The sequence below is a fragment of the Hipposideros armiger genome, unplaced genomic scaffold (assembly GCF_001890085.2).
Source record: "Hipposideros armiger isolate ML-2016 unplaced genomic scaffold, ASM189008v1 scaffold_256, whole genome shotgun sequence".
NCBI lineage: Eukaryota > Metazoa > Chordata > Mammalia > Chiroptera > Hipposideridae > Hipposideros > Hipposideros armiger.
The window spans coordinates 1,057,324-1,082,980 of NW_017731606.1; the positions used below are offsets into that span (position 1 = coordinate 1,057,324).

The 25,657-nt window shown below is 49.2% G+C and overlaps 1 protein-coding gene across 11 annotated transcripts in view; it reads right to left on the reverse strand.

Moving 5' to 3' along the window:
* Positions 1-740: 740 nt before the first annotated feature.
* Positions 741-25,657, reverse strand: part of AMPD3 (adenosine monophosphate deaminase 3) — a 46,415-nt gene continuing 21,498 nt past the window's right edge. For 10 of the 11 annotated variants that reach the window (XM_019656242.1, XM_019656243.1, XM_019656238.1 and 7 more), the window contains 12 exons: positions 23,325-23,487; positions 20,942-21,161; positions 18,664-18,793; positions 14,339-14,533; positions 12,838-12,969; positions 12,114-12,277; positions 11,227-11,353; positions 7,990-8,153; positions 6,813-6,933; positions 5,479-5,652; positions 3,739-3,849; positions 741-2,685 (listed from right to left, as the gene is read on the reverse strand). In XM_019656242.1, the coding sequence (XP_019511787.1) occupies positions 2,509-2,685; positions 3,739-3,849; positions 5,479-5,652; positions 6,813-6,933; positions 7,990-8,153; positions 11,227-11,353; positions 12,114-12,277; positions 12,838-12,969; positions 14,339-14,533; positions 18,664-18,793; positions 20,942-21,161; positions 23,325-23,487 (1,878 nt within the window). In that variant the 3' untranslated portion in view covers positions 741-2,508. The remainder of the gene's footprint in view (positions 2,686-3,738; positions 3,850-5,478; positions 5,653-6,812; positions 6,934-7,989; positions 8,154-11,226; positions 11,354-12,113; positions 12,278-12,837; positions 12,970-14,338; positions 14,534-18,663; positions 18,794-20,941; positions 21,162-23,324; positions 23,488-25,657) is intronic. The other variant, XM_019656247.1, reaches the window with a different exon arrangement.

The window sequence follows — 25,657 nt, forward strand, 5'->3', positions numbered from 1 at the left end:
CACCTTGTTCAGTTTTTTGCAAATAAAGACAGGTCCTTCTATGAACGAGGAATTATGAAGCTCACTGAAAGATGGCAAAAGGTTATTGAACAAAATGGGCAATATATCATTGATTGATCTTTGTTCTTTATATAAATAAATGACCTTTTAAAAACAGACAAAATACATCATGACTTTTCCGACAGCCCAATATAACAGGGCAGAAGTCAGGGAAAAACAGCAAAGATTTACCTTCTGAGTCTACTGAGCTTCAGCTTGAAATTTTAGTTTTCCTAGTGAATGTCATCCATGTCTGAGTCTTAGTTAAAAATAAATTAGTAGGGCCGGCCAGTTTGCTTAGTTGTTTAGAGCGCAAGTTCTGAGCAACAGGGTCCCAGGCTCAATTCCCACATGGGCCAGCGATCTGTGCCTGAGCTGAGCTGCCAACAGGCAGCCAGATGGCTCAGCTGGTGAGAGCGCGTGCTCTTAACAACAAGGTTTCCGGTTGGACTTCCGCATGGGATGGTAGGCTGCACCCCCCACAACTAGATTGAAAGCAGCTACTGGAGTTGGAGCTGAGCTTGCGCCCTCCACAACTAAGATTGAAGGACAACAACTTGACTTGGAGCTGATGGGTCCTGGAAAAAAAACACAATGTTCCCCTTCCCCAATTCCCCAACACTGTTCCATTCCCCAATTCCCCCAATAAAATCTTTTTTAAAATAAATAAATAAATTAGTAGTTATTGATAGCTTTTCCTGATGTCCAATCTTTTATTAAAGTAAAAAAAATTACTTGCTTTAAATTTTATTAACGTGAAATAGTCTTAAATTATTGAGCCACAGTCTCAATAGACTTTATTTAATAATTAAAAACAAATACTTGATACAGATAAAATGACAATGAAAAACTACAATGCTTGCCATGTTGGGGCAAATGTATACAAATGGGGGCTTTTCGAAAATAATACCAAAGATGAATGCTCAGTTTTCATTCAGTTTTATGATTAGCTGTAAGGTGGCATATATGTTTGCCTGGTTAAAAAAACAAAAACAAAACAAACAAAAAAACATGTATTGTTTTGTACAATAAATTATACAAAAGTTGACCAGTAGAGGGGGCAAGCATAAAGTCATAGTACAAGACAATCTAAAGTCAAATAAGCATTTTCACAGGCAAATTATGGGGTTCTTCTAACCCCATAATGATTCAGAAGGACTTCCCATAGTCGGCAGTTGCCCACAGAAATAGACAGGAAAGTCCTTGAGCAGCTTGTTGTATACAAGAAGCACATATCCTTAAAAAGTCGCCAAAAGAGAAATTCATTTAATTATCCAATATACACTTATTGAGTACCTATGAGGTACCAGGCACTAGTAACACAGATGAAGAGTACATGGGTAAAGCTTAAATTCAGATTGGTCTTAAAAAATACTTCTACCTGGCCCGTGGGACCACCTACATCTTCTGAAAAAGCTCTGCGTATTAGGTAAGGGAGAAATTTCATCTTTAAAAAGAAATGCACCAGGGTACAGTGATAAAAATTCTAACATTTGTGAGGCCTCGTGGAATGGTGGGGGAAAGACTGAATCAGGAGTAGGGACACCTACTCCTGTTACTTATTAGCTGTGTGACCTTAAGTAAATTTCACTTCTCTGGCCCTAATTCTTCATAAGTATGATGATAACTAGGCTACAATCAGAGATACTAGAGCCAAAGGAACATAGATCATCTAGTCCTGTGCTTTTCAAAGTTCTCAGCTCCAACGAAAATATGTGTAAGTCCCAATGAAACACTGAGGAAGGCAGAGTCACTTGGAAGAAGTAAATTAGGCAGCACCTAGAACCTCACTCCCCCGATTCACAGAACACCATTTGAAAACCTCTCATCTAGTCCAAACCCTCACTTTTCAGATGAGGAAACCAAGATGCAGAATAGGAGTGACTGTTTCAATGTGCACATTTGGCTTCCTAAATAGAAAGGATGATAGAGGGCTAAATAAAACAGCTTAAGAAATTCATTTAAAAAAAACACAAGGAAGTTTTCTATCTTAATTCTCTCAAAGTAGCTCCTTTATGAAAAGGAGCTTTGAAATTGATTTTGTTTAAGGCAGCCAGCCAGCCAGAGGCTGAAATGGACAACTACCCACTAGCCTGCAAGGCCCACAAAGGTCTATGGCAGAAAACCACACAGACCTATCAGTGGGCACTGGACCGTGGAAGATCCTGGCCCCAACAATGCAAGCACTAGAGGTTTCAAGAGAAATACTTGGAAAATTCAGAATGAGTCTAGACAAGTGTCCAGCTCCCAGATCCCCAAGGAGGAGTCACCACCTACTACTCAGAAATAGTAACAGAAGTGGGCATGTATGATCTTAAATGGAACAATGCAATCAAAATCACTAGTGTGAAAGTTCTCCGGAGGCATCCTCTCCAAGGAGGAAAGGCCCAGTTTGGTATTTTGACCACTGTTACTCACAGCAGACTTGAAACTAAACCGAAAAGTTAAAATTCATGTCCAGTGCTGGGCCTACTTGGTCAGGGCTGTGATCTCTTCCGATTTCATGGCATCAGACAGGAAGCTGAGCTCATTGCATAAGGTCTCATGTCGGAACGCCATCCGGATCTGAGCAACATTTGTCTTTCGAATATCATTTCCTTCAGGTCCTTCTTTATAATAATTTGGTCCCAAAAATTTTTGCTTTTCCTGTGGACCAAGAGAAGCACAAATGAAACAATACACCTTAGATTCGCTTTCTATGTCCTCATGGCAGCTCTGACGGAAGCCACACCAAATCAGACAAGTGCCCCTGAAGCAAGTCCTCCATCAGGACATCTTTCTCCACTGGCCTCCGTGTCCTCAAGGATGTCTCCCTGACAACCACATTCATTCACTTCATTTTTGACTCTGCCTCCCTTGATCAGAAAGGAAGAGTAGCTGGTGAGGAAGAAGGCAAGGTGACGACTCCAAGAAGTCCCTCCTGGGAGCTGACGGGCAGGCAGCCCGGTGTTTCTGGGCCAGTCCACGGAACCAGGGGCACAAATTGAATCTTGGGCCTTTAATTCCTTTGCATTGGCATCTCTAAGAGCAGCACCAATGCAGCCCTCTTCCTGTGCCAGTGACATCACCCAGAGCAGGTACTCTGGGACCTAAAACACCATCTAGAGCAATGGTTCTCAGCTCTGGCTGCACATCAGAATCATTGAGGAAGCTATAAAAAAAAATTACTGATATCTAAGTCCCATCCCTAGTTTTTTATTCAATCTAGGTACTATTTCCCTATTCAAAAAATATTGAGTGCCTACTAGGTGCCAGGGACTGTTCTAGGCCCTAGGGATAAAATGCTGAACAAAACAGTCCCTGCTCTAATGGAACTTACATTCCAGAAGGAAAGACAGAAAAACACATAAATACATATTATAATGTCAATAATAATAAATGTTGTAAAGAAAAGTAGATTAAAGGGATGGAGAATGATGCAAGTGCGTGGCTACGGCAGAGTGGGTGATCAGGGAAGGCCTCTGAGGAGGTGACGTTTGAGTAGAGGTCTGAAAACGGTAACAAAACAGCCATGAAAATTCAGGAGTCTCCTCCCTAGGATGCTCCCCTAGAACATGAGTGTCAGTGTGACAGAGACTCCGCTTGTCCTGTTCATCCCTGATCCCAGACCCTAGAACATGCCAGACGCACAGCAGGCACTCATTGTACATGTGCTGAAAGGACAGGAGGGACAGAGGGCAGTTTCCTCACACGCCGTACCTGATGTGAGAGGCCGCTCTGCAGCACACTGTTCCTGGCGATCTCACACAGGTCACACGTGCTTAGCTTCCACACCTGAGCTGCAATTGCATATTCTTCCATAAGTGCTTCCTAGATTCCCCGAAAAGTAAATGTATTAGAAGGGAGAGTATCCATTGCAATGCTTCACATATTGCCAAAGCTAGAAACATCAGACAGATGTTGCAGATTGAATGACTGGCACCTGGATAATCAAACAGCATCCTCCCCTTTAAATGATGAACTCCTAAGATCGTTTTTGTGTGAAACCTCGGTTACCCAGGAGAGACAGATCAAAGAACACCTACACATTTATTTGTTGACCAGCACATGTTCGAAGCCCTATGCCGGTCATGGGGATGCTGGCCTGCTCTCCTGTGACAGTCTCCTGAATCAGGCCTACTTTTAGCACCTGCTTGATAGTTTTGCTTTTTATTTAACAGACCATTTTCTTAAGATTGTCCAAAAGTAAAAGTTAGTCTGAATAAAGAGCAGAGATGGAACCTTAAATAAGAATGAGAAATGATTAAGTATCAGTACTGAGACAGTGTAATTGCCAAAGGATGAGTTTGAGCTATGCTTTCGCTTTGTCTTCTGGGATGTGAAATGTCTGACATTAATCACAAGCCCTTCCATTCCCTCTTTGCCACTCAATTACCTCTGTATCCTAGAGCAGCAGTTCCTAAAAGTGGTCCTAGGATCCCTGGGGAAGTCCCCAAGGCCTTTTAAAAGGTCCTCCCTTTTCCAACTATGTATCTTTCTGAGGCAAGGTTTTCTTCATACACTTTGATAAAAACAATTTATCACAACAGATTGAATGCAGATATGAGAATCCAGCAGCCATCTATTAAACCAGACATTAAAGAGATTTGCAAACATGTAAATGCCATTCTCAGTGGGAAATAGGGTTCTTTTTCATAAAAACTGCTGTTTATGTTAATATTTAATAGGTTTATTAAAGTTACTTTTAAATGAGTTAATACGTTTAAATTTCTCATTAGTTTCTATCACAGTAAACATCACTTAGCTATAACTCATGTAAACAACAGTTTTCTAAGGACCTCAATAAAGGGGTCCTGAGACCAAAAGCTTGGAGAACCTGTCCTAGAAGACTCTGGCACTTCTATTTTTACTAACCAGTGGCTATCTTATCAGGACCATCAAAATGTCCTTGGTACACTAATGGCTGGTCCCCATGCATGACAGCGCCATTCCCTTCCTCTTCCATTTCCCCAGAGAGCCAAAGAATAATAATAATAATAATAATGATAATAATAATAATAATAATAGTATTAACAAAAACAATGGCTAATATTTTGAATGCATGCTATATGCAGACACTAATTTTAGAGTCTTTGGCTCATTATCTTAATGAATCCTCACAATACAATCCTCATAAGACGTCGAGACAATTTTATCCCTATTTTACACATGAAGGGAAATAAGACACAGAGAGGTCAAGTCACTTTACTAACATCACAGAGCTAGTATATGTCAAAGAAAGGGAAAATAGAGAAAGGCAAAGAAATGAAATTGTGCCCTCAAGGATTCAAGGACCCCAAAAGTGGGCTTCTAAGAGGAACACTTCCCTCACCAGGAGCTTACCTCTTGTCTTCACCAGGCCACCAACACTACCCTGAAAGCAGCACTGAGCCATGTGCTCAGGTGCCTACAGTGGGAGGCCAGGCTAGGCCAGGCTGCTGGGGACCCTAAAGTCCTCACCTTCGTGTAGTGGAATTGCATGGGGTCATCGGTGGAGAGAGAAACATGCAGCCCCTTGTGCAGGAATTCCCTCAGAGGGTTTTTGGAATATTCAAGGAATAGGCTGTTGTTGCTAAGAGGAGACATGGCAATGGGGATCTGAGCAAGGTAGTAGAGATACTGCAACACCGGACTCTGCAAAAAAAACCAAGAAACTCAGGTGACAGTGCCAGAGAGGGGAGGGTAGAGAGGACCACGGGGGAGGGGATGTGGGGAAGACCATTATCAGAGGAAACCAGGGGTCTGGGCAGAGTCTGTGCAAGCTCCCATTCAAGCCTGAGTTCTCCAAAGCCAAGACACCCAGCCCCACCACCTCATTCCTACCTCCCATGCCCATCTCTCCCTGGGACTGCCCTCCTGCCCAGTGTTGGAAGTGCTCTCTCTGAACTCCAAACAGGAGGCACAGCTCAGGGCAGGAAGGACAGCTGCAAAGCCCTGGGCTTTGCAGCTCCCCTCCCCCAGGTGCTGACCCCAACAGATCAGTCCAGGAGATGCCCCACTTTTGTTGTTTTGTTGCTTTGACCACAAACATTCAGGTTGAGACTATAAACACTCCAGCTTCTCAGAGATGGGAAGGGGCAGACCTGACCAGGCTAGATTGGTTTTGTGATGTAGCACCTGCCCCACATGCAATGTGGCAGGTGGTTAGACCTCCCCAAGACCAGGGCAGGGGAGCAGTCTGAGCAAACATGGCTCCTATGGGAGTAATCCAAAGTAAGGAGAAGGCTGAATACACAGAGTTCATGGTAGCATTATTTACACCAACAAAAAGTTGGATGGAGTCTATCCAACAACTAGAGATGGGTTAAATCAATTATAGACCATCCAAATGGTAGGCCATTCTTCCAAAGCCTTTACAATGAGGAGCATAGATATTATGTTGCAGCACAGGAAAATGCTTGTTATACAAAGTTAAGGGACAAAGAGGGAACCAAAACTTTCTGTTCATTATGATAATAAGCATATTAGAAATATATTCTGGATAAAAGATGGGAATTGGAAATAGTAAAAAGTTAATAACGGCTGTTTTGATTAAAGCGATAGCAATAAGGTGTTTTTTTTTCATTTCTCCATTTTTCAGAAAATCCAAATTGTGATACATTTAACAGTATCACTTTCATAAGTAAATATGAAACCAAGATGACTACAGATAGACCAGCTCAGAAAAAGGCCCAAGCTTTTTAGCATGACTGGTCAGAGGCTCTCGGGGGCAGACAAGAGCCCAGGGGATCCTCCCCAGGGGAGGCCACAGCAGGACTGTCACTGAAGGGCAGGTGTCTGAGTGGCCCCATTACCTTCTTGAGGAGCAGCCCATGGGAAATGTTGTCGGCAGTCAGGAAAGCAGACACCAGGTGGGTGATGGAGCCAGCCTCCCCACAGTGAGGCCGGAACAGGAACGTGCTCAGGCCTCGTTCCCTGCAGGAGAGTGAGGCTCTTGGTCAGCAAGGACCCCAGGTCCACACTGCCTGGGACCCCACAGGCCTACGGCCTGCACCACAAGCTCAGGGCCTACTCCAGGGGAGACAGTCACCCATGGCAGGGTCAGCACAGCTGATGCAGGGCACCCTGGAAACTATCCCTCCCAAAGGGCAGAGACCCAGGCCCAAAGCTCCTCAGAGCCTAGAGACGCCATCATCTTTGGAGAACAGAGAAGAGGCCTAGTGGTAGACAGAGACCTTGTCCTGTTCTCCATCCACCTGTCCCCTTCACCTCTTCACCAGGCCTTTTAGCCCAGATTTACAGGCCTTCAGTGCAGGAAAAGCCATGAGAAGCTATTGAGTCCAACCTCTTTGTTATAAAAATGGGCAAAACCAGAAAGTGGAATCAGACATTAGAAGCCACCGGGCAAGTCAGTGGCAAAGCCAGGAATAGAGCCCCTTCTCTGAAAGGCAGCCCAGGACTGCCCCACCGCAACACCAGTCCCATTCCTAACCGCCACACCCACAAACTAGCACTGGCTTAGGCTGAGCTAGTGTGGCTTCATGACCCAGGAGAGGCAGGAGGGATGCCAGACTCGCAGGGAAGGGAGTAGGTGGCTCAGTGTCCTGCAGCCCTGGGCACCCGACTTCTGCCACGTGTGCCTCATCTGCATGTGTGCACTGGTGGGAGCCTGTGCCTATAAGACAACTGGAGATAAGCTCCTGAAGGCATCGACTTAGTCTGCTTTGCTCCCTGTGATACACATGCCCAGTGCCCAGGACGGTGCCTGTCACGCAGCAGGTACAATCATTTATTGCATGAATAATTGCATGTGTGAACACTGTTGGTGTGGCTGTAGGTGAACATGCCTGTGTGTTGGTACATCCTGTGTCTGTATCACATCAGGGATGGACAGGTATACATGTAGGTGTAAATATGTGAGTGTGCAAGCGCGGGGTCTGGCTTCGTGGTACGTATGCTCGTGTCTGTTGCAGTGGGCATGCCTGCCCATGTGAGGGCCCGCGGCCATGTGTGCGGGGCCAGCTCACCCACCTGCGGAGGTTGTTGAGCACCATGATGTTGGCGTACATATAGTACAGGTAGTAGCTGTAGGGCGGGTTCTGTTCACTGGTCCAGACGTCCGGGCACGGGCTCTTGTCCGAGAACATGTGTTCGCTGTGCTTGGACTCATCATCCACGCTGTCAAACCCTGTCACCTGGGCAGGAGGAGGGGTCCTGCATCAAGCCCGGGCAGATGAGCTGCCAGAGACCTTGGATGGAGTCCAGGCTTCTCAGGTTCATACCTCAGCTGGGGACCCAGTGGCCAGCCTGAGGTCACACTCCCCTCAGGGATGGAGAGTGGGCATATCTGTGCCTCCGGAGCTTTCAAATGTGCCCAGGGGGCCAGACTGGAGAGTGCAGTTACTACCCTGTGTGGTAGTGGCGACGGTGAGGGGACACTCAGGCCAAGTAAACAGTGAGGCAGCCAAAGCCACTGCCCATTCCTCTGCTGTACCAAGGGGGAGGCCAGCACTGCAGGGTAGCCAACAGCCACTGCCATCAGCCGCAGGGACAGTGGCTGTGAGGGCGAAGGGGACAGGCATCTCCCATCCACCAACTATATGTCAGGTCCTGTTTGAAGCACTTACCATATCAGCAGATTTAATACTCAGAACAACCCCGTAAGGGAGGGCCTGGCTGTGAGCAAACCAAGGCCAAAGCAATTAAGGAGCCTGCCTACATGAGACGACAAGGCTCTGGGTCTAAGCAGGCTCAGGGTCTGGACTCTGTGGCCATAAGTGGAGGATATGCTAGGGCACATCCCAGGTGTGGCCACTAAAAACCAGCCAAGGGGAGCCCCGTCTAAGAAGGCCCTTTGGAAGGCTGAGCCGCCATTTCTGGGAGGAAAGTGACTCTGCTCCCTGACTCTTTCCTGGGAACTGCCCTCTGAGCCAGGTCAGAGAAGCTAAGAGACTCCCATCTTTCCACTGCAGTTATACCTCAGCTGGGACCCAAACTATGCCCCTGGGGGCCCCACCCTAGTCACAGGCTTCCTAGTCGCCTGATCCCAGAGGTCAGGCCCTAGCTACAAATGTACCCATGAGGACACAGCTTCTTGGCCAGCATGTGGGGCAGTTTTGCTAACATGTCTCCCTTCTTTTACTCAGCTATAGCTATGCTTTGGGAAGGGGCCTCCGGAAGACAGCCCACCTTGCTCCACAACTGGCCCAAACTGGGGGGCTCCCAGCCCAGCCCCCAGCTGGGTCTGCCAGCCTCTCCCAAAGGAGCAAGGGACCACTGGGTCTTGGTGGAATCTTCCCTGTCACAGAGCCATATGCGCCAAAGGAATAACAGGGTCCCCCCTGTAGTTCTCAGCGTGGCCTGGACTGGTGTGGGAGGCTGGAAAGGACCTCAAGTTCTGCTCTGCACTCACTAGCTCCAGGATGCACGGGAACGCTCATGGCCTGGCATGTGGTAATGTCAGCCCCTCTACTGAGCTCTGTATCCAAGCAATGCAGGGCCTCGAACTGGACCTCCCTCAGGCCTCAGCACAAAATATGTCTAAACCCAACTCTTCCTCCTCCTCCTCCTCCTCCTCCTCCTCCTCCTCCTTCTCCTCCTCTTCCTCAAGGCTTCTTCCCCCACTATCAGCAGTGGCCCCTGAAAGCCACACTATGCACCCCCAAGACACCAGGTACCCAGAGGAGCCCTAGACTTTTCCCTCTCACTCACCTTCAGGTTTTGCCTAGGTCCTGTCAACCTGCACCCGTGCCCACCACTCTGCCCAGGTCCTGTCAGCCTACACCCGTGCCCACCACTCTGCCCAGGTCCTGTCAGCCTACACCCATGCCCACCACTCTGCCCNCTAGACTTTTCCCTGTCACTCACCTTCAGGTTTTGCCCAGGTCCTGTCAACCTGCACCAATACCCACCACTCTGCCCAGGTCCTGTCAGCCTGCACCCGTGCCCACCACTCTGCCCAGGTCCTGTCAGCCTGCACCCGTGCCCACCACTCTGCTCAGAGTCCCTGACCTGCCTCCTGCATACGCCATTCTTTTCTTTCTCTGGAGGCAGCGTGGTTCGGGGATAATGACTCCTGCTCGGGAGTCAAGCACCTGGATACGAATTCCAGCTCTGTCACTTTTTAGCTTTCAGATCTCTCAGTTTTAATCTCCTCATGTGTAAATTGGAGCTAGTAGCTTCATGGGGCTTTTGTAAGGATAAAATGAGACAATCCATGGAGAGCGCTTAACACAGGGTCTAACACACAGCAAGCACATAATACCGCTTATTACTACACCAAAAAGGGGGTGTAAAATGGTGTAAAGTAGGGCAATTGTGAGGCTGAAGTGGGACCATGTCATGGTGTGGAACACGGAGGCAGGCAGCAAACACTACATGTGAGCTGCTGCAGTGACTTCAAGGCCCCATCATCTGCCTTCTTCCTCCCACCTCCAGCCACCTTCTGTTACAGGCCATTCTCTACACAACAGCCAGGATGGTGTTTGTCTAAAACATAAAGCCAACAACGTCCCTCAGCTTGTTCAGAGCCTTTCCTGGTAGCCTCTCCCACCCCACCTCCACACACACACAAACTTAATCACCCTGTCGCTATGGCCCCAGCCCCCTGGAATCTTCCCTGCCTCCCTCCTTGTCAGAAATCATCCCTCTCTGCTCCACCAGATACTGAACCTACTTCTCACTGTCTCCAGCCACCTGTATTCCAGGCACCCAGAGGGAGGGGCCGGCTCCTGTCCCACTCATGCCCTTTCTGGTTCAGTCTCTCCATCTCTACTCTCCCACTCCCAACTGACCAGAGATAGAACATAAATATATTTTGTGGGGCTTGTGTACTTAACCAAACAAACAGTGAAGACCATAGTTTCTAGGTAAAAGCAGGAGGGTTGAAATGTCTGCATTTCTAAGAAGCCCAGAAGCTTCTGAAAGCCAGAGTATCCACCCCCAGTGTAGGGGGCAGGATCCAGGCTTTCCACTCTCTCACACACACACACACACACACACACACACACACAGGAACTCACTCGCAGTCCTTGCCCCATGCTGTGTGCTCAGCACCCCCACCCGCACCCCCTAGGGCTGCCCCTGAGGAGAAGGGGACTTCCGTCCTTGGGAGAAGGTGTTACTTTAGAAATTCAGCCTCTTGGGGCTGGCAACCCCATGCCTGTGGCACAGGGGTGACAGGATCTGAGAAGGGAAGCCTGGTCCCACCCACAGGCTCCTACCCTCTGGACCACTGCACACACGGACTGAGGCACCACCTACACTTACGTATTTGAGGAAGAGGTGAAGCTCTCGGTGATCTTGGGGGTTGATTGTGGCCTCAAAAAGGGGCAGAAAGATGTTCTCCAGCATCTTCCCAAAGTTTGGCAGTAGCTTCTTTGACCTAAATATGTCACTGAGGAAAGCAAAGACTCCATGGTTAAGGTGGACCCACCGGCTCCCTTGGTCTATCAAAGACCAACCTCAGTCACTTTCTCAGGCAGCTCGTGGCCCCATTTAAACACCCAGAGTAGAGTCAGAGATGTGGCTTGAACACAGATCCTTCCCTTCCTCTTCACCTCCCAGCAAGTTCTGAAATACTAGGCACTGGTTTGCAAACTCAACACCTACCCAAGCCCATCGGAGGGCTCTCTCCAGCCAGGGGCCATGCTAGGAGAAGGGTGGAGGGATTCAGGCTGACCAAGGGTCTGAGAGATGAGTCCTCCTGCTTCCCAGTGATCCAAACTCTCTGCCACTCAGTTCAGTTCCCCGAAACCACAGGCCCCTGCCTGTTCAAGGACCATGAGCCCCACATCAGTCAGACCAGTGGAAAGGCCAGTGGTGGTCTGAGCCATATCCAGGGAGAGAGCCAGCAATGTAGGCCACCACCAGGTCACTCATACTCAGCCGCTCACCCAAAAGGACATCTACATCCTGAAGCGAGAAGATGGGCAGTAGTTCCCACCAGGCCTTAACACACATATGTTCTTCAAAAAGTAGGAGTTTGTCACAGACATCTCTGCTGACCATCCCTCCCTATGGGAAAAGCCCTGGGGAGAGGAGGCCTGAACTGGCACTGGAACAGATCCCACCCTCCATCGTGCAGACTCAGCAGCCCGTGCGGGACAGGTTGCAGCCCAAGGGGGCACTGACAGACAGCAGGCCGCCTCACTTACTAGATCCGGGGCACCTGGATGATCCAACGCATGTTGGGTGAGTAGACCTTGTGCTGGATGAACCAGCGGGCCAGGCTGGGCCACTCGTCAGGGCTGCGGCCGTAGATGGAGAGCCGTGGCTCTGAGTACTGGTACTTGCTGTCCTCCAGCTCCTGGGCCACCTCCTGGCACCAAGAAGAGCTCAGATCAGGCCAAGAGCACCCCCGCTGCTGGACCCTGCAGTGCTCTCAGCCATCTGCTTCCGGGCTGGGGAGACCTGATCTGCATCCCCTTGCTACAGAGGAAGCACTTGCTCTGTCTCAGCGGAGGCTCCTTCTTAGAGAGAAAGGCCTTGGGTCTGCACCGTCACAGGCATAACCAGGCCAGGCAGCAGACATGGCTCCACGTGGAGCTAAGCTGCTCCCAGCCAAGTTCAGGCTGCAAACACACAGGACAGCAAGCCTGGACGCTGTGAGTGCTCCCAAGGTGGATACCCGCCCCCTCCGCTTGTTTGCAGTTGGCACAGTGGGCACACACAGCACCAGCTTGCCCGTGCTCAGGATCTGGCGGCCAGCGCCAGGGCACTGAGCACCTGAGCATCTCAGCCTTGCCAGAGCTGGATGGTGGATGGACAGGGGTTTGGAAAGGGGAAGAAGACAACGAGGCCATGCGCGGCCCCCATCCTCTGAAGACGGATGCTGTCAGGTATCTGCGGAGGGCTTGGAGAGGCTGAGGGCTCACTCACCTTAACCATCCGAGCAAAGTACTCTCCTCCCAGGTAGTTTTCAGTTTTCAAATACAGGTCACGCAGCTCACTGGCCCCCACAGGGTTGTACTTGGAGTTGAACTTGTCAAAGCGATGGAATGTCTGCCGGCCCTGGAGAAAGGAGGTCACCAGCCAAATCACCACATCACTCTGCAGCCACCACACACATTCCCCTCTCCAAACCTTATGTGTGGCCATACGGAAAGGCGCCTTCTATGTCAGTTCTTGCATGAAATCTTAGAAAGTGCTGGGGCCAGGGCTATGAACCCTCACTTGGTCAGCCCTGGGGTCCTTCTGTGAGGCCCTCTGTTAAGAGGGACCAGGGGGCCTCATGCTCTAAGCGACCATAGCTAGGAACATGTCTGGCTGAGTAAGCTGAGAATACCAAACTATTCAATAGTCAATAAGAAAACGTGTCCTATTAAAGCTTAGATTTTGTGAGGCACTTTCTCTGCCTTATCTCATTCAATGTTTTGTTTGTTTGTGTAACACAGATTTTTTAATTGTGGTAAAATATACATAACACAAAATCTACCATCTTAACCATTTTTAAGGGTGTAGTTCAGTAGTAATAAATACATTCACATTGCTGTGCAACCATCACCACCATCCATCTCCAGAACTCTTTTCATTTTGTTAAGCTGAAACTCTGTACCCACTAAACAATAACTCCCCATTCTCCACTTCCCCCCAGCCCCTGGTAACTTCTATTCTCCTTTCTGTCTGTATGAATTTGTTTATTCTACATACCTCATACAAGTGAAATCACATACTATTTGTCCTTTTTTATCTGGTTTCTTTGACTTAGCAAAAATTTTTCAAGGTTCGTTCATGTTGTGGCAGGTACCAGTGCTTTATACCTTTTTAGGGCTGAAAAATATCCCATTATATGGTTTTACCACATCTTGTTTTTTCATTCACCTGTTGATGGGCACTTGGGTTGCTTCCATCTTTTGGCCATTGTGGATAATGCCGCTATAAGCATTGATGTGCAAGTATCTGTCTTAGTCTCTGTTTTCATTAGTTCTTTGAGATACATACCTGGGAGTGGAATTGCTAGAATATGCAGTAATTCTATATTTAACTTTTTGAGGAAACTCCATACTGTTTTTCATAGTAGCTGCACCATCATTTAGTATTCTAATAACTTTGTAATGTCAATAGGCCCATGGCATTCAACACTTTATAAGCAAGGAAATAAAACCATGTGTCGTTTAAAGGCACATAACTCTTAAGTGACAGAAGTGGAATTAGAACTGGGACATGCCTGACTCCAAGTTGTACGCTCTTTTCCCCTGTCCCATGGCTTCTCCAAGCCCTGTTATTCTCTAAGGCCAAATTACCTCTCACAGTTTCCATGGCTGGAAGAGAAGGAACTGCTTCCACAGCCAGCCTCTCTCCTAGCACAATCATGGCTGCTTTCCAGGGGACTGAGTCCCTAACCAGGACTGCTCGGGACACGGAGCAGCAGCTCACTCACCGCATGGACATCCAGCGAGTCCACAGTGAGGTCATAGGGGTCCATGTGCAGGCTGTCGAACACCTGCCGCAGGGTAATCTTCCGGCCCTGCTTCTCGGTCACAATTCTGTCGGGCTCCGTCTGGTACGTGTGCTTGATGAAGCGCAGCAAGTGCTTCTGGTTCATGCAGGCAGCCGCGTGGATGTGCGTGTCCACCTACAACACAGCACCCGCCAACCCGTGAGCCAGGCCACCTCCCCTGGCAGCAGGGGTTAGGGAGCCCAGCCCTCAGCATGGAGCACAGAGCCTCAGCACCTTTGGGGCCACGGAGGCAGCCCCTCCCAACACCTGGATGCCCCCTCCCCGTTTCTCCTCTAGACTTCAGAACTGGTCTCCCTCCCTCTAGCCTTGCTGCCCAATCTACCCCCTTTCCAACATAAAGAGCTCTTTTTAAAATGTAGATTGGATCTGGCCACGCTCCTGTTAACAAAACATCAATGGCCCCCATGTCTTCAAGATAAAGCCCAAGCTCCTTAGCTGAGCTTCAAGGCTTCCTCAAGCTTTAACTCTCACCTGCCACTGTCCTGCCCTCTGCTCCAGCCATGACATACCACTTCCAGATACCCGCGTCACCATGCAATTCTGCACCACGTAACTTTGCCCCTGCATTTCCTCAGCCTGGCATTCCTTCCTTCCTCCTCACCACTCCCACCCACCTGGACATTTCCGACAACCTCCTGCAGTTGAAAGCCAGGCTTGATTGCACAAGCACAGCTGATGAGTCTTTCCCTTAACACAGCCTGAGAACCTAGCACAGACTCCCCCTGTGCTGTATATGTCCTCCTGATCTACTCTAATATTTGTCTGACTACTCCTTCACTAGACTGGGAGCTCCTCAAGCCGAGAGAGCATGTCTGATGCATGTAAGTCTCCAGCACCTTCTCCAGATCCTGGTATGATATATTAGTTAAATCAATGGATGGATGAATGAACAAATGAACAGGTGTAGTAGGTTCCCATAGTTTTGATGATATCCACATCCTCATATTTCCCTAAGACCCACCAAAAAGCCCCACAAAATCCCACTCTACCCATTGACCTCTTTTGGAACCCCCAAAGCCTTCCCTTCAGCAACCAGCCCCAAAGAAACAGTGCCCTGGCTAAGCCGAGCATGGTCTATGGTCACAGTGGGCCTCCTGACTCCCCTTCCAAGAGCCCAAGGGGCCTAAGGGAGGTTTCCAGGGAGGGTGGCAGCAGCCTCACAGGCCAGGGAGTTGCCAGCCTCCACACTGCACACTTGCCGTTACTGCTGTGGCTGACAGGGCACTCTGCCAGGGCTGGGGTAAAGGAGGCAGCTGACCTCGGGCCCACGAATGCTATCTACAGCAGGCCAGGCATCTCCAAGTAATGCTGACATTTGATCTATTGAACTTCTTTGCGTATGATACCAGCCAGCCTGTGTCATTGGCCACATCACTCACTCTTCAAGGCCCTTCCTGCCGTTAATCCTGCCACTCCTACCGGGAGAACAGATCACTAGACATCAGAGAAATGAAACCATTCAAAGCACCAAAAGCACAGTGTAAAAACACAGGCACCTCAGATGGACATTGCTCATGTGGATGGATGCACAAGAGAACGTCAGCCTGGCTTAGCGTGGCCTTACACAGCTGGGCTCAACCACCTCAGAGTGACTCAGCACATTCTGGGATTTCTGTTTGTGTTTCCAGTTTACCAGTGACACCCTGCAGAGGGCACAACCTTACTCCCCTGAGTCCAAGATGAGGAAGGAAAACAACTGAATAATCCAGGAAGCATACAAACTTCAGAATCTCCAAGATGGTTATTTTTGGAACAAGTAAAAGATGTCACTGGATGTCAGTGTTTTTAATTCACCAGAGGACCCTTCTTTCATCTAAGATCCAGGTCTAAAGAAACAGTAGAGTTTCCAAACAGTAAACTGGCCAATAGCTGGCCCCTAAGTCAACACTGACCATTTCTATACCCAGGCAGACATCAATAATCACTTACAGCACTCTTTTCACTAAGCTTTAAGAGAAGCCTGAGGCAGCCATACCCAACTGGTCAAGTTTGGCACAGAAGACGAAACCTATTTGCTATCCCTGATATTACATTTAAACCAAAATGGGTAAGGCCTAATCCTCCCCAAGTAGCAAGCATACTCAGCCCCTCCTTCTTAGCTCTGAGCAGAAAATAATTGTTTCAGTGACACAGTTCTGCTGGTTGGGCCTTATGACATCGTAGCCCATGACCTGTTGCAATGTTGCAGGTACTTTCACAAATACTACCCACTTCATAGCCATGCGCAGCTCCTACCTCAGAGCATGGCCGTAGCCTACCCCACAATACTGACGGCCGCCTCGAGCATATGGAGGCCATACCAGGAATATGGAGGCCACCCTCCCTGCCCATCCTGGGTTTCAGAAAGCCAGCTCTCCTCCCACAGCAGGTGCTTCCAGGGTAAGATAAAATAGTCAGCCCCCAGGAGGCAGGAAGGGACAGGCACAGGCCTGACTGTGGTGACAGAAAACAGGCCACTGTGTCACAGCACAGCCATCTCTGTCCAGATAGCACATTAACCCCACAATGACAGGGAACTCCAAGGATGGGCTCTGGTATATAACACAGCCCCCCACCAGGACTCTCTCCCACATGGTGGCCAGAGAGCAGCTGGTTGGCCCAGGAACACCCACTGGGGCCCCACTTCAGTAGCAAACAATGTCGGGACCAGTGCAGTCAGCAAGGACACCTTGGTCCCAAGCAGCAGGAAGCAGTCAGGCCCAGAGCATTTGCATACTCATATATGGAGGGCAGGGCTGCACTGGGTTGGGCAAGGAGTTTCCTTGGACACCCATCTGGGCCTGTGCTGGACATGTAGGGTGCATTTGGACAGGGCTGAGAGGAGCTGACATAGAGACTGAGGCATCCACCTGTCTAAACACCTAAGGTTCACAGAGAAGGAACAAATGGTGCTTGAAGGTGAAAGTGTCAGGTAGGTGGTATCTAACCTACATCCTTTCACCTCTGCCTGGAAGTCCCCAAGACACTTCATAAGCCCCATACTCTCACTTCTTAAGGATCCCATCCAAGTGGGAATCTATGCCAGGCCCCATGATGCTTAACAAACATGATCTTGGGGCCTCCCCAGAGGGGACCTTCCATCTACCATTGCTGAGTGCCCCCAGCCTGAGCTGGGCTTTCCCAGAGGAGCCACTCCTCCCAGGGTCCACCCTCCCCTATCAAAGCAGACCCCAAAAAGGGGCAATCTTCCAGAGGTCCCATCTGGGATGGAGGCCCCTATGAAGATGACAACCCCACTGTGACTCAGGTGTGGCCATTCCTCCTCCAGGCAAAGCCAGCCTAATCTACACCCTTCCCCCATGAGCTTCTCTCCTAGCTCATCACCATACCCCAGTGGCTCCCTGCTTCCTCTGAGAAACTCATGGGCCCCTGCATGATCCAGAATCCCACCACTCCCCTCTCTCCCTACACCTGAGCTCCAGCCACACTGCACTATTGGCAGTTATGTCAACGCACTACTCACAGTCTCTCTCCTCTCCCATACCACTCTCTCCCTCCTGGTGTTTGCATATGCTGTTCCTTCTGCCTGAAATGCCATCACTTCCATTCCATTACCTCACCCTCTTCCTGGCTAACTCCTACTCTTTAAGTCAGCTCAGTTCTGGCCTCCTCATAAAAGCCATTCCTGTCACAACATTTATCACACTAATTGTAATAGGCTGGGAACTTCTTATAGACAGGAAGTGACCTTGTCCAACATCAAATGCCTCATGTTTAGCACTGATCCCTTGCCTCACTGTACATTAGATAAATGGAAGAAAATGGAAAAGCGGGAAGCTGTGATCATTTGCCACCTAAGCTCAGGTCAAGCCAGCTCATCCACTCTAGGGAGAGGCAGAGAGGAAATACATACATACTTCTCTTTAAACACACCTGCTCCCAAAGGAAGCAAAATCACAAACTCAGAAGTCCAAAGAGGTCTTAAGAGCTTTTTCTCTCCATTATTAATTTAATATATCCTCTACCTTAAAAGTTACCTGGCCTCAACTCATGACCAGTTAACAGGTCATGCCCTGTTTTCCAAGGAAGAGGGCACATTGCAATAGACATACAATATGGGTACCAAGTCCCATCTGAGGTACGGCCTGATGCACGGAAGGCAACATGCCTTCTGCGCGTACACATCACACTGCTCTGGCCAAGGAAGGCCACACAGGGGACTAGCCCCAGATAGCTCAGGACATCTCAGTAGGTTGGGAGGGGGACCGGGAGGGGTGGCTCTGAACACTGGCCCGCTAACGCACCTTTCTCACATTATAGAAGTCTCGGTGGGGGTTACTCTTCAACTCTTTGAACTCGGACATTTCATTTAACATCTCATGAAGGCTGAACTTGGATTCCAGAAAGTTCAGTCGCCGGTGACAATATGTTTTCCTGCAGGTTGGGAAGGGGGAGAAACCATAGTTGAGGAGAAGTGTCATCAAGCTCTCCAGGTTAGAGAACTCCAGTGTCTGCGGGGACCGACCCTTGGGTGGGAGGTCAGGATGGAGAAGGAGATTCCAGCTTTCTACAGACACAGCTAAACTGTGTAAGCACATCCTGTGCTCTATGAAATGAGTGGGCAGTTGATTTATGGCAGTGGAGCTGACTTTGCAACCTCATACATGTTCTCTGACTTCTAGCTCTATGTGCTTAGGCAATTTGATCTCAAGCCTCTGTTTCCCATGAATAAATATAGAGCTGGCAATGCCCAAGACTGACAGACAGTTAACTGGTTTATGCATGTGAAGGGCCTACCTCTGAGCAGTGCAAGCACTCACTAAAAGTCTCCCTCCTTCATCCTTTCCTTTTCCTTTCCTCCCATCTATCCTCAGCCACCTTGAATTCTTTGAAAGGAGTTTGACTTCTGCCCAGGGGATCAGTAATAGAGTCAAACTATCAGAAGTGACCTGCCCACCTTGGTGTGCAGAGTAATCACCCTCTGACCAAATGGGCTCCCCCACACCCCAAGACCCGAGGACATCTCAACTCTGAGGTTTGCACTGTGGGCAGGTGGAATGTAGTAACAAACATCTCAGAGGAAAGTAGAGATGTTTGTCACTAGGACAGAAATCTCTGCTAGGACTAATGCCCCTACCAGCTGGCAAAAGCCATTGGGGGTAGAAGGTGCTTACTGCACAAGGCCAACTGCCAGCCCACACCTAGCCCGGATGCCCTGCCACATGCCTGTACCTACAGCCACACAGAACCTTTAACCACAGTTCATCCCACCTGCTTCCTTGTGTCCCCCACACGAACAGCACCCCTGGCATCCAATCACTCAGACTTTCATAAAGAATGGCTGCCTCCCCTGGAACAGCACCATCATCTGTCTGCCAAGATGAGCCCCAAGGTAGACACAGGAGTGTCTCGGAATCAAAAGGGATTTCAAAAGTCATCTCGCCCAGTCCCTCTCCCCAGCAGGACTCACCTTAACAACCTCCCAGACAGGACAACCACTGAGCCCTTTCCCTCTCTGCCAAGGCCTCCCCTCCAACCTCCTCACATTGGCTGAGGTGAGCCTCCCAGGAACTGCCTCGCCCCCTCCCAGGTCTTATCTCTGCCCTCATGTCAGTGAGGACCAAGAGCCACGTGCCCATCCCCCTTGGGCCCACTCTCCCTTGGAGACTATGCTCACATGCATTCCCAGTAGAACCCAAAAGGCAGGACAAAAGAGAAGTTCCCTAGTGGTGACCAGCACAGTCTCCCTTCCTTAGACTTCTAGTTCCGCCTGGACACACCTAGCCCGGCACAGCCACTTAGAGGCTCAGGGTCCAAGCATGCTGAGTGAGCTTCCATTACTGATTAGCTCAAGTGCTCACCAAGAAATGAGGGGCCAAAGGAAGGGATTAAGAAGTACAAATTGGCCATTACAAAATAGTCATGGGGATGTAAAGTACAGCATAGGGAATATAGTCAATAATATTGTAATAACTATGCATGATATCAGGTGGGTACTAGGTTTATCAGGACCATCACTTCGTAAGTTATATAAATGTCTAATCACTATGTTGTACACCTGAAACTAATATAATATTGTATTGTATGTCAACTGTAATTGAAAAATAAAAATTATTTTTTCAAAAGTGAGGGGCCAAATTCAGGAAGACAGCTACATGCCAGGTAAGCACAAGCCAAGCCCACAAGCATCATGGGGGTGGTGGCACGAAGTTCCCAGGCTCCCTGCACTGTCCCCTCCAGAAACACAGAAAGCCCAACACCTGAAGCAACAGTCTTCATCACTTCTCCACCATCTTAGAGGAATGTCCTAGGCCAGTAACTCTGCAAGGCTGCCATCTTGCCTGGGGAGAGGGCTGGGGGCCATCACCTATGCATGCAGAAGGGACAGGTAGCACCAACTCTAAGAATATGCCAGCCTATGATGGAAAATTGTTCCAGAAGCCCACAAAGACTGGGTACAGGGGAAACCACTCTCTTTCTGGGCTGGTTTAAGTGCAGGAAAGCCCAGAGTTAGCCTTTCTTAGCCTGTTCATACAGAATAGCACTCATGCAAGCAGAGGCAGATGGAGACAGCTGGCTTACGTGGGACCATCAGTGATAAGAGCCAGGATGTGGCTCATGTCCATCGTGTATGTCTCCAGGTCAGGGTAGGGCAAGCTGTGGGGCTCCTGGCACTTCAGCGTCTTCTGGTTATCATACACAAAGAGGATGCCGCCCTGCATGCGGACCAGGTAGCCCAAGTTGGGGGGAGCATCATCCAGGCAGTAAGGGTCTTCTTTGGGCAGTGGGGGAGGGTGGAAGTCTGCAAAACAAGATTGGGTGATGGCAAAATGCCCTTGACCTCATGAGCTCATGTGGGCTGAGAAGTCACATTCTAGGTGAGGCCTGTCCTGGTCATCCTATATAAAACCCAACTGCCCTCCAACAACCCCACACACCCCAGAATCTCATATTCCCTTTCCTGCTCTATTTTGTCTCCTTAGTACTTACCACTGTGCAAACATAATTTCACTTAGTTATCTTGGGTAGTATATGTTTGTTTTGTGCACTGCTATATCCTCATTTCCTAGAACAGTCCCTGGCACATAGCTGGCACTTCGATATATTTTTTTTAATTTAACTGAAATGAGCTGAAGCCTCCTGGGCACTTCAGGGATGCCAGGCATATTCTCCTAATAAGAGAACAGACAGCACCTGTGATGGCCCAGTGGGAATATCTGTCCCTGTCCTCCCACATCTTCCTGAGCCCAAGGCGACAAAGAGGCTAGATGAAGAAGCACCCCGCCTGCCCAGATGAGCACAGAATAGGGAGCTTGTCTCCCACAGAGCAGGGAATGCCAACGGCAGAGCTGTCTGTCCCCACCCCTATGGGTTGAGTTAGCTCACAGGAGGCAGAAAACTACTCTTGGCTATTTCCGAGCTATGAGACATTGAACAAACCACTTTACCTCTCTGATCCTGTCTGCTCATCTGAGGATAAAACCCTCCTGCCTTAACAGGCTGTTGTGAGGGCTGCAATAGTGGATATAGGAAAGTGTTTTGTAGACAGTAATGCCCAACACACAAATTATAGGACATTATTCTCATTACTCTCATAATGAGTTTTCCTGACCATTGATAAGCTCTGTCTCTGGCCAAGGAACAGGTAATTCTAAATAGCAGTAGAACTGGGGGCTTCAGCTCTGCACATCAGCCAACCCCACATAGCAGCCAGGTGCCCAGCTGCTAGCCCAGGAAGGAGTAAAACCTGGAATCTTCATCAAAGGAAGCAACCAAGGCGGGGTGGCCTGCCTGGGTGTCCCCCATCAGTGCTTGGAACAGCCTGCTCCTGGAGTGGATGTGACTGTCACAGAGGCTAAAGCAGCACAGATCTGGGAAGTGATGTCCTCCCATCAGGCACAGCCACAAGCCAGCTCAGAAGGCCCTAAAACATGCCAGTGGCCTGTAAGGTGCAGGTGATACAAAGGCCTGGGTGACGTAACAGCCTCCACCCTCACGTTCATGCCTAGGACCTCGGGGCACTCTGTTTCGATAAATACATATTGGACAGTCACCCCTGTCTGCCCTTGCCAAAACTGGGGCAGGCGGGATCAACTTCCCTCAGACAGACAGGGAAATGGGCCCAGAAGGGCTAAGATTTACGCAGAGCCCCACGTTGTAACAGATGCTCAAAGTCCAGGTCTCAGGGCTTCAAGGAAGCCAGAGATGGGAGACATCTTGGCACTAACTACACCCCAGGGGCAGCTAGAGTCCTGAGCGCTGGCACAGACCAGCAGGCCCTAATGTGATCCCCCACCACCAACTTTCAATATCGAGGTTTCCTGTTGTCTTCATGATTACTCACAGCCCTTACTGCTCCTGGGTACTTCACAGAAACCACCCTGCCCTCCTAATCTCCCTTCCCCAAACGCCACAGCATACATGTTGCTACCATTTAATGAACACTCACTACATGCCAGAACTACACTAAGTACTTCACATGCATTCTCTCATTTAATCCTCACAACAGGTCCAGGATCAGTATTATTCCCATTTTATAGACTGAGAAACTGAGGTCTGGAGAAATACCTTGCCCAAAAAAGTGGCAGAGCTTAGATCAGACACAGGTGGGTTTGACTCTAAAGCCTACTTCCCCTGCCCAGACCATGCCTCCTGTACCTACTCCCACGCCACCCCGCCATCAATTCGCCATTTATTGCCTGATCATATTGTTTTAAACATCCTGTGTGACACTGCCTTTCATCTTTCTCTTAACTCCCACAGCTCAGCTTTGCCCAGGGCCAGGCACCCAGTGCACGTAGAACCAATCTTGGGGAAGCCAGCAACCTCAGTGTAGGAGAAGCCGATACCAGGGCCCTGCCCTTAAAACACCATTCAAGAGAAATACATCCCTCCAGTAAAAAGTCCTGGCCAACTCTAGGTCTGTGTCCCACTTGAGACCCCACCTGTAGCCACAGCGCCGTACCTGGGCGCCCCTCTTCCGGAAGTGCCGTGTCTGCCCACTGACAACCCAGGTACTGGGCCGTGGTCCGTGGGAAGTGGTGATAGGCGAGCCGGGCATACTTCTCCCGGATCATCAGGGCCTTGGCCAGGCTCTTGGCTGCCTGCTCATAGTCTTCCACAGTGATCTGCAGAAGGGGGAGTGCAGAAGAGAGTTCACATAGCAGGCCTGAGACTACTGTCCCAAACGAGACCTGCTGAAGGGCTGGCCCTCAGCTGGCAGCTGGGAACTTGGGTTTAGGAAGCATTCCCACCACTCCCTAACTATTATCAAAGAGTGGTTCGCCATGCCCAAACTGTCGGTACAAACTCTCTGGTTTATGCTGAACACCAATTTCCTCCTGGGAGTCTGGAATGTGGGGATGTGCTATGCAGGTATGTGGCCAGTCTCAATAAAAACCTTGAGCGCTAAGTCTCTAAATGAGCTTTGGTGATAGATGACACTTCACACGTGTTGTCACAATCTGATGCTGAGGAATTCATTGTGTTGTGGTGCTGGGAGAGGGATTTCTCCAGACTCTGCCCCAAGGGACCTTTTCCCTGGGCTGACTTTGCTTTGCATCCTTTCACTGTAATAAATCCTAGTCAGAGCACAGCTATGTGATGAGTCCCAGGTGTCCTCCTAGAAAATCACTGAAGCGCGGGGGTGGTCTCGGGGACCCCTGGCTCAGGAGAAGAGTTAGGGCTGCTGTAAGAGAGGCAGGTACTCTGGCCTGCACACCCCAAGGCCAGCCTCCAGTGCTGCTGATTAAACCACAGCCCTGCTGTTGCATCCAGCACATGAAGCGGCAAAGCCTGTGCCATAGCCCTGATGAGAGTATCACCATTTTCAATTGAGAAAATATGTGGGTCCCTCGGAGGTAAAAATAAAAACTTCTGTGTGCTCCATTTGCTGCTTTGCCAACCTTGGGTTTCTGATTCATCTGGCAATCACCCCAATTCACCCAGCCACCAGCACTTACTAACATGTGTCATGTGCCACACCCCTTCTGTAGATTTTATTTGGTCCTCAATGCAATCCATTTTACAAATCAGGGAACTGAGACCCAGAGAGGAGAAACCACGCATCAGGAAGTTACAAAGCCACACTTCAGACTCTGATTTGATTGATCCCCAAAGCCCAAGGATGGTCTGCTTTCCCAAGGTTGCCTCGTATTCAGAGATGAATAAGATAAATCCCCACCTTCCAGGGGGCTCATTAATCTTAGTCTGTTTGGGAAGGATGTGTGTGGCAGAAATCTGAATGTACTTGGGGTGACAAGCAGCTAAACAGACAGTCATCACAGCAGATGTGTGATACAGCAGAGAGGGATACAAGATGTGGTTGGACAGCAGAGTAGGAGGGCGGGGGCCTGGAAGTGTCCTCCTCTGCTTTAATTAAAAAATCGTTTTCAGTTTTGAAATATTTTAAACATGCCAACAAGCACGGCAGATAATACGATAGACATCCATGTACCTACCTTCCAGAGCTAACAATTTTAATATTTCTCATCATTGTTTCAGATCTCTTATATGTTTGGAAAAATGAATCACCACAGCTACAGCTAAAATTCTACCCTTCTCCTTCCCCAACTCCACTCCGTCCTCAGAGGAAGGAAGTTGGCATCTGTCTGTCCTATGCATGTTTTTATACTTTTACTAAATATTACTCCTTGCTTTTCGTTAAGGAAGTAGCTTCTTCTTTCCTGACTCCAAGCGTCCCCAAGTGGGTGTGTTAAATCTATTTTACCCCTTCCAGTGGATGGCTTTTGAGAACAGTTGGAACAGGTGAGCAGATACAAACACCTTAGGCAAAAATATCCCCCTGCCAACGACAAAGCCAAACACTTTGTCTGCAGAACTGATGGACTCAGCTTGGCCAGGGGCTCAGGCCATGGCTGAAGATATCTGAGAGGGTGCTCAAGGATCCCAGTGGACCAGCAGCCACCGACTTGTAGGCACAGCAGGCCTCATGCCTGTCAGCAGACCCACTGGGGGCCAAGACGTTCCGCAAGTTCAGCCTGCCTGTCATGAACTTGTAGCTCTCTGGGGACGGACTGCCTGCCCAGCTCAGGGGCTCCATGCCTTATGATGTGCCAGCCAGGAGACTGGCTGAAAGAAGCTAGTTAATGTACCAGGTGAATGTTCTCCCATTCAGCTAACTGTCAGACCACATCGACTCTCCCTTGTCACTTCTCAGCCCACATGCCACAGGCTGGGTGGACACCAAGGACTCCTGCTCAGGACAGTGCTTCTTCAGATAAGGCCTGCGTTGTTTCCAATCCAACCAAAATTCCTATCCATAGAAACTTAAAAAAA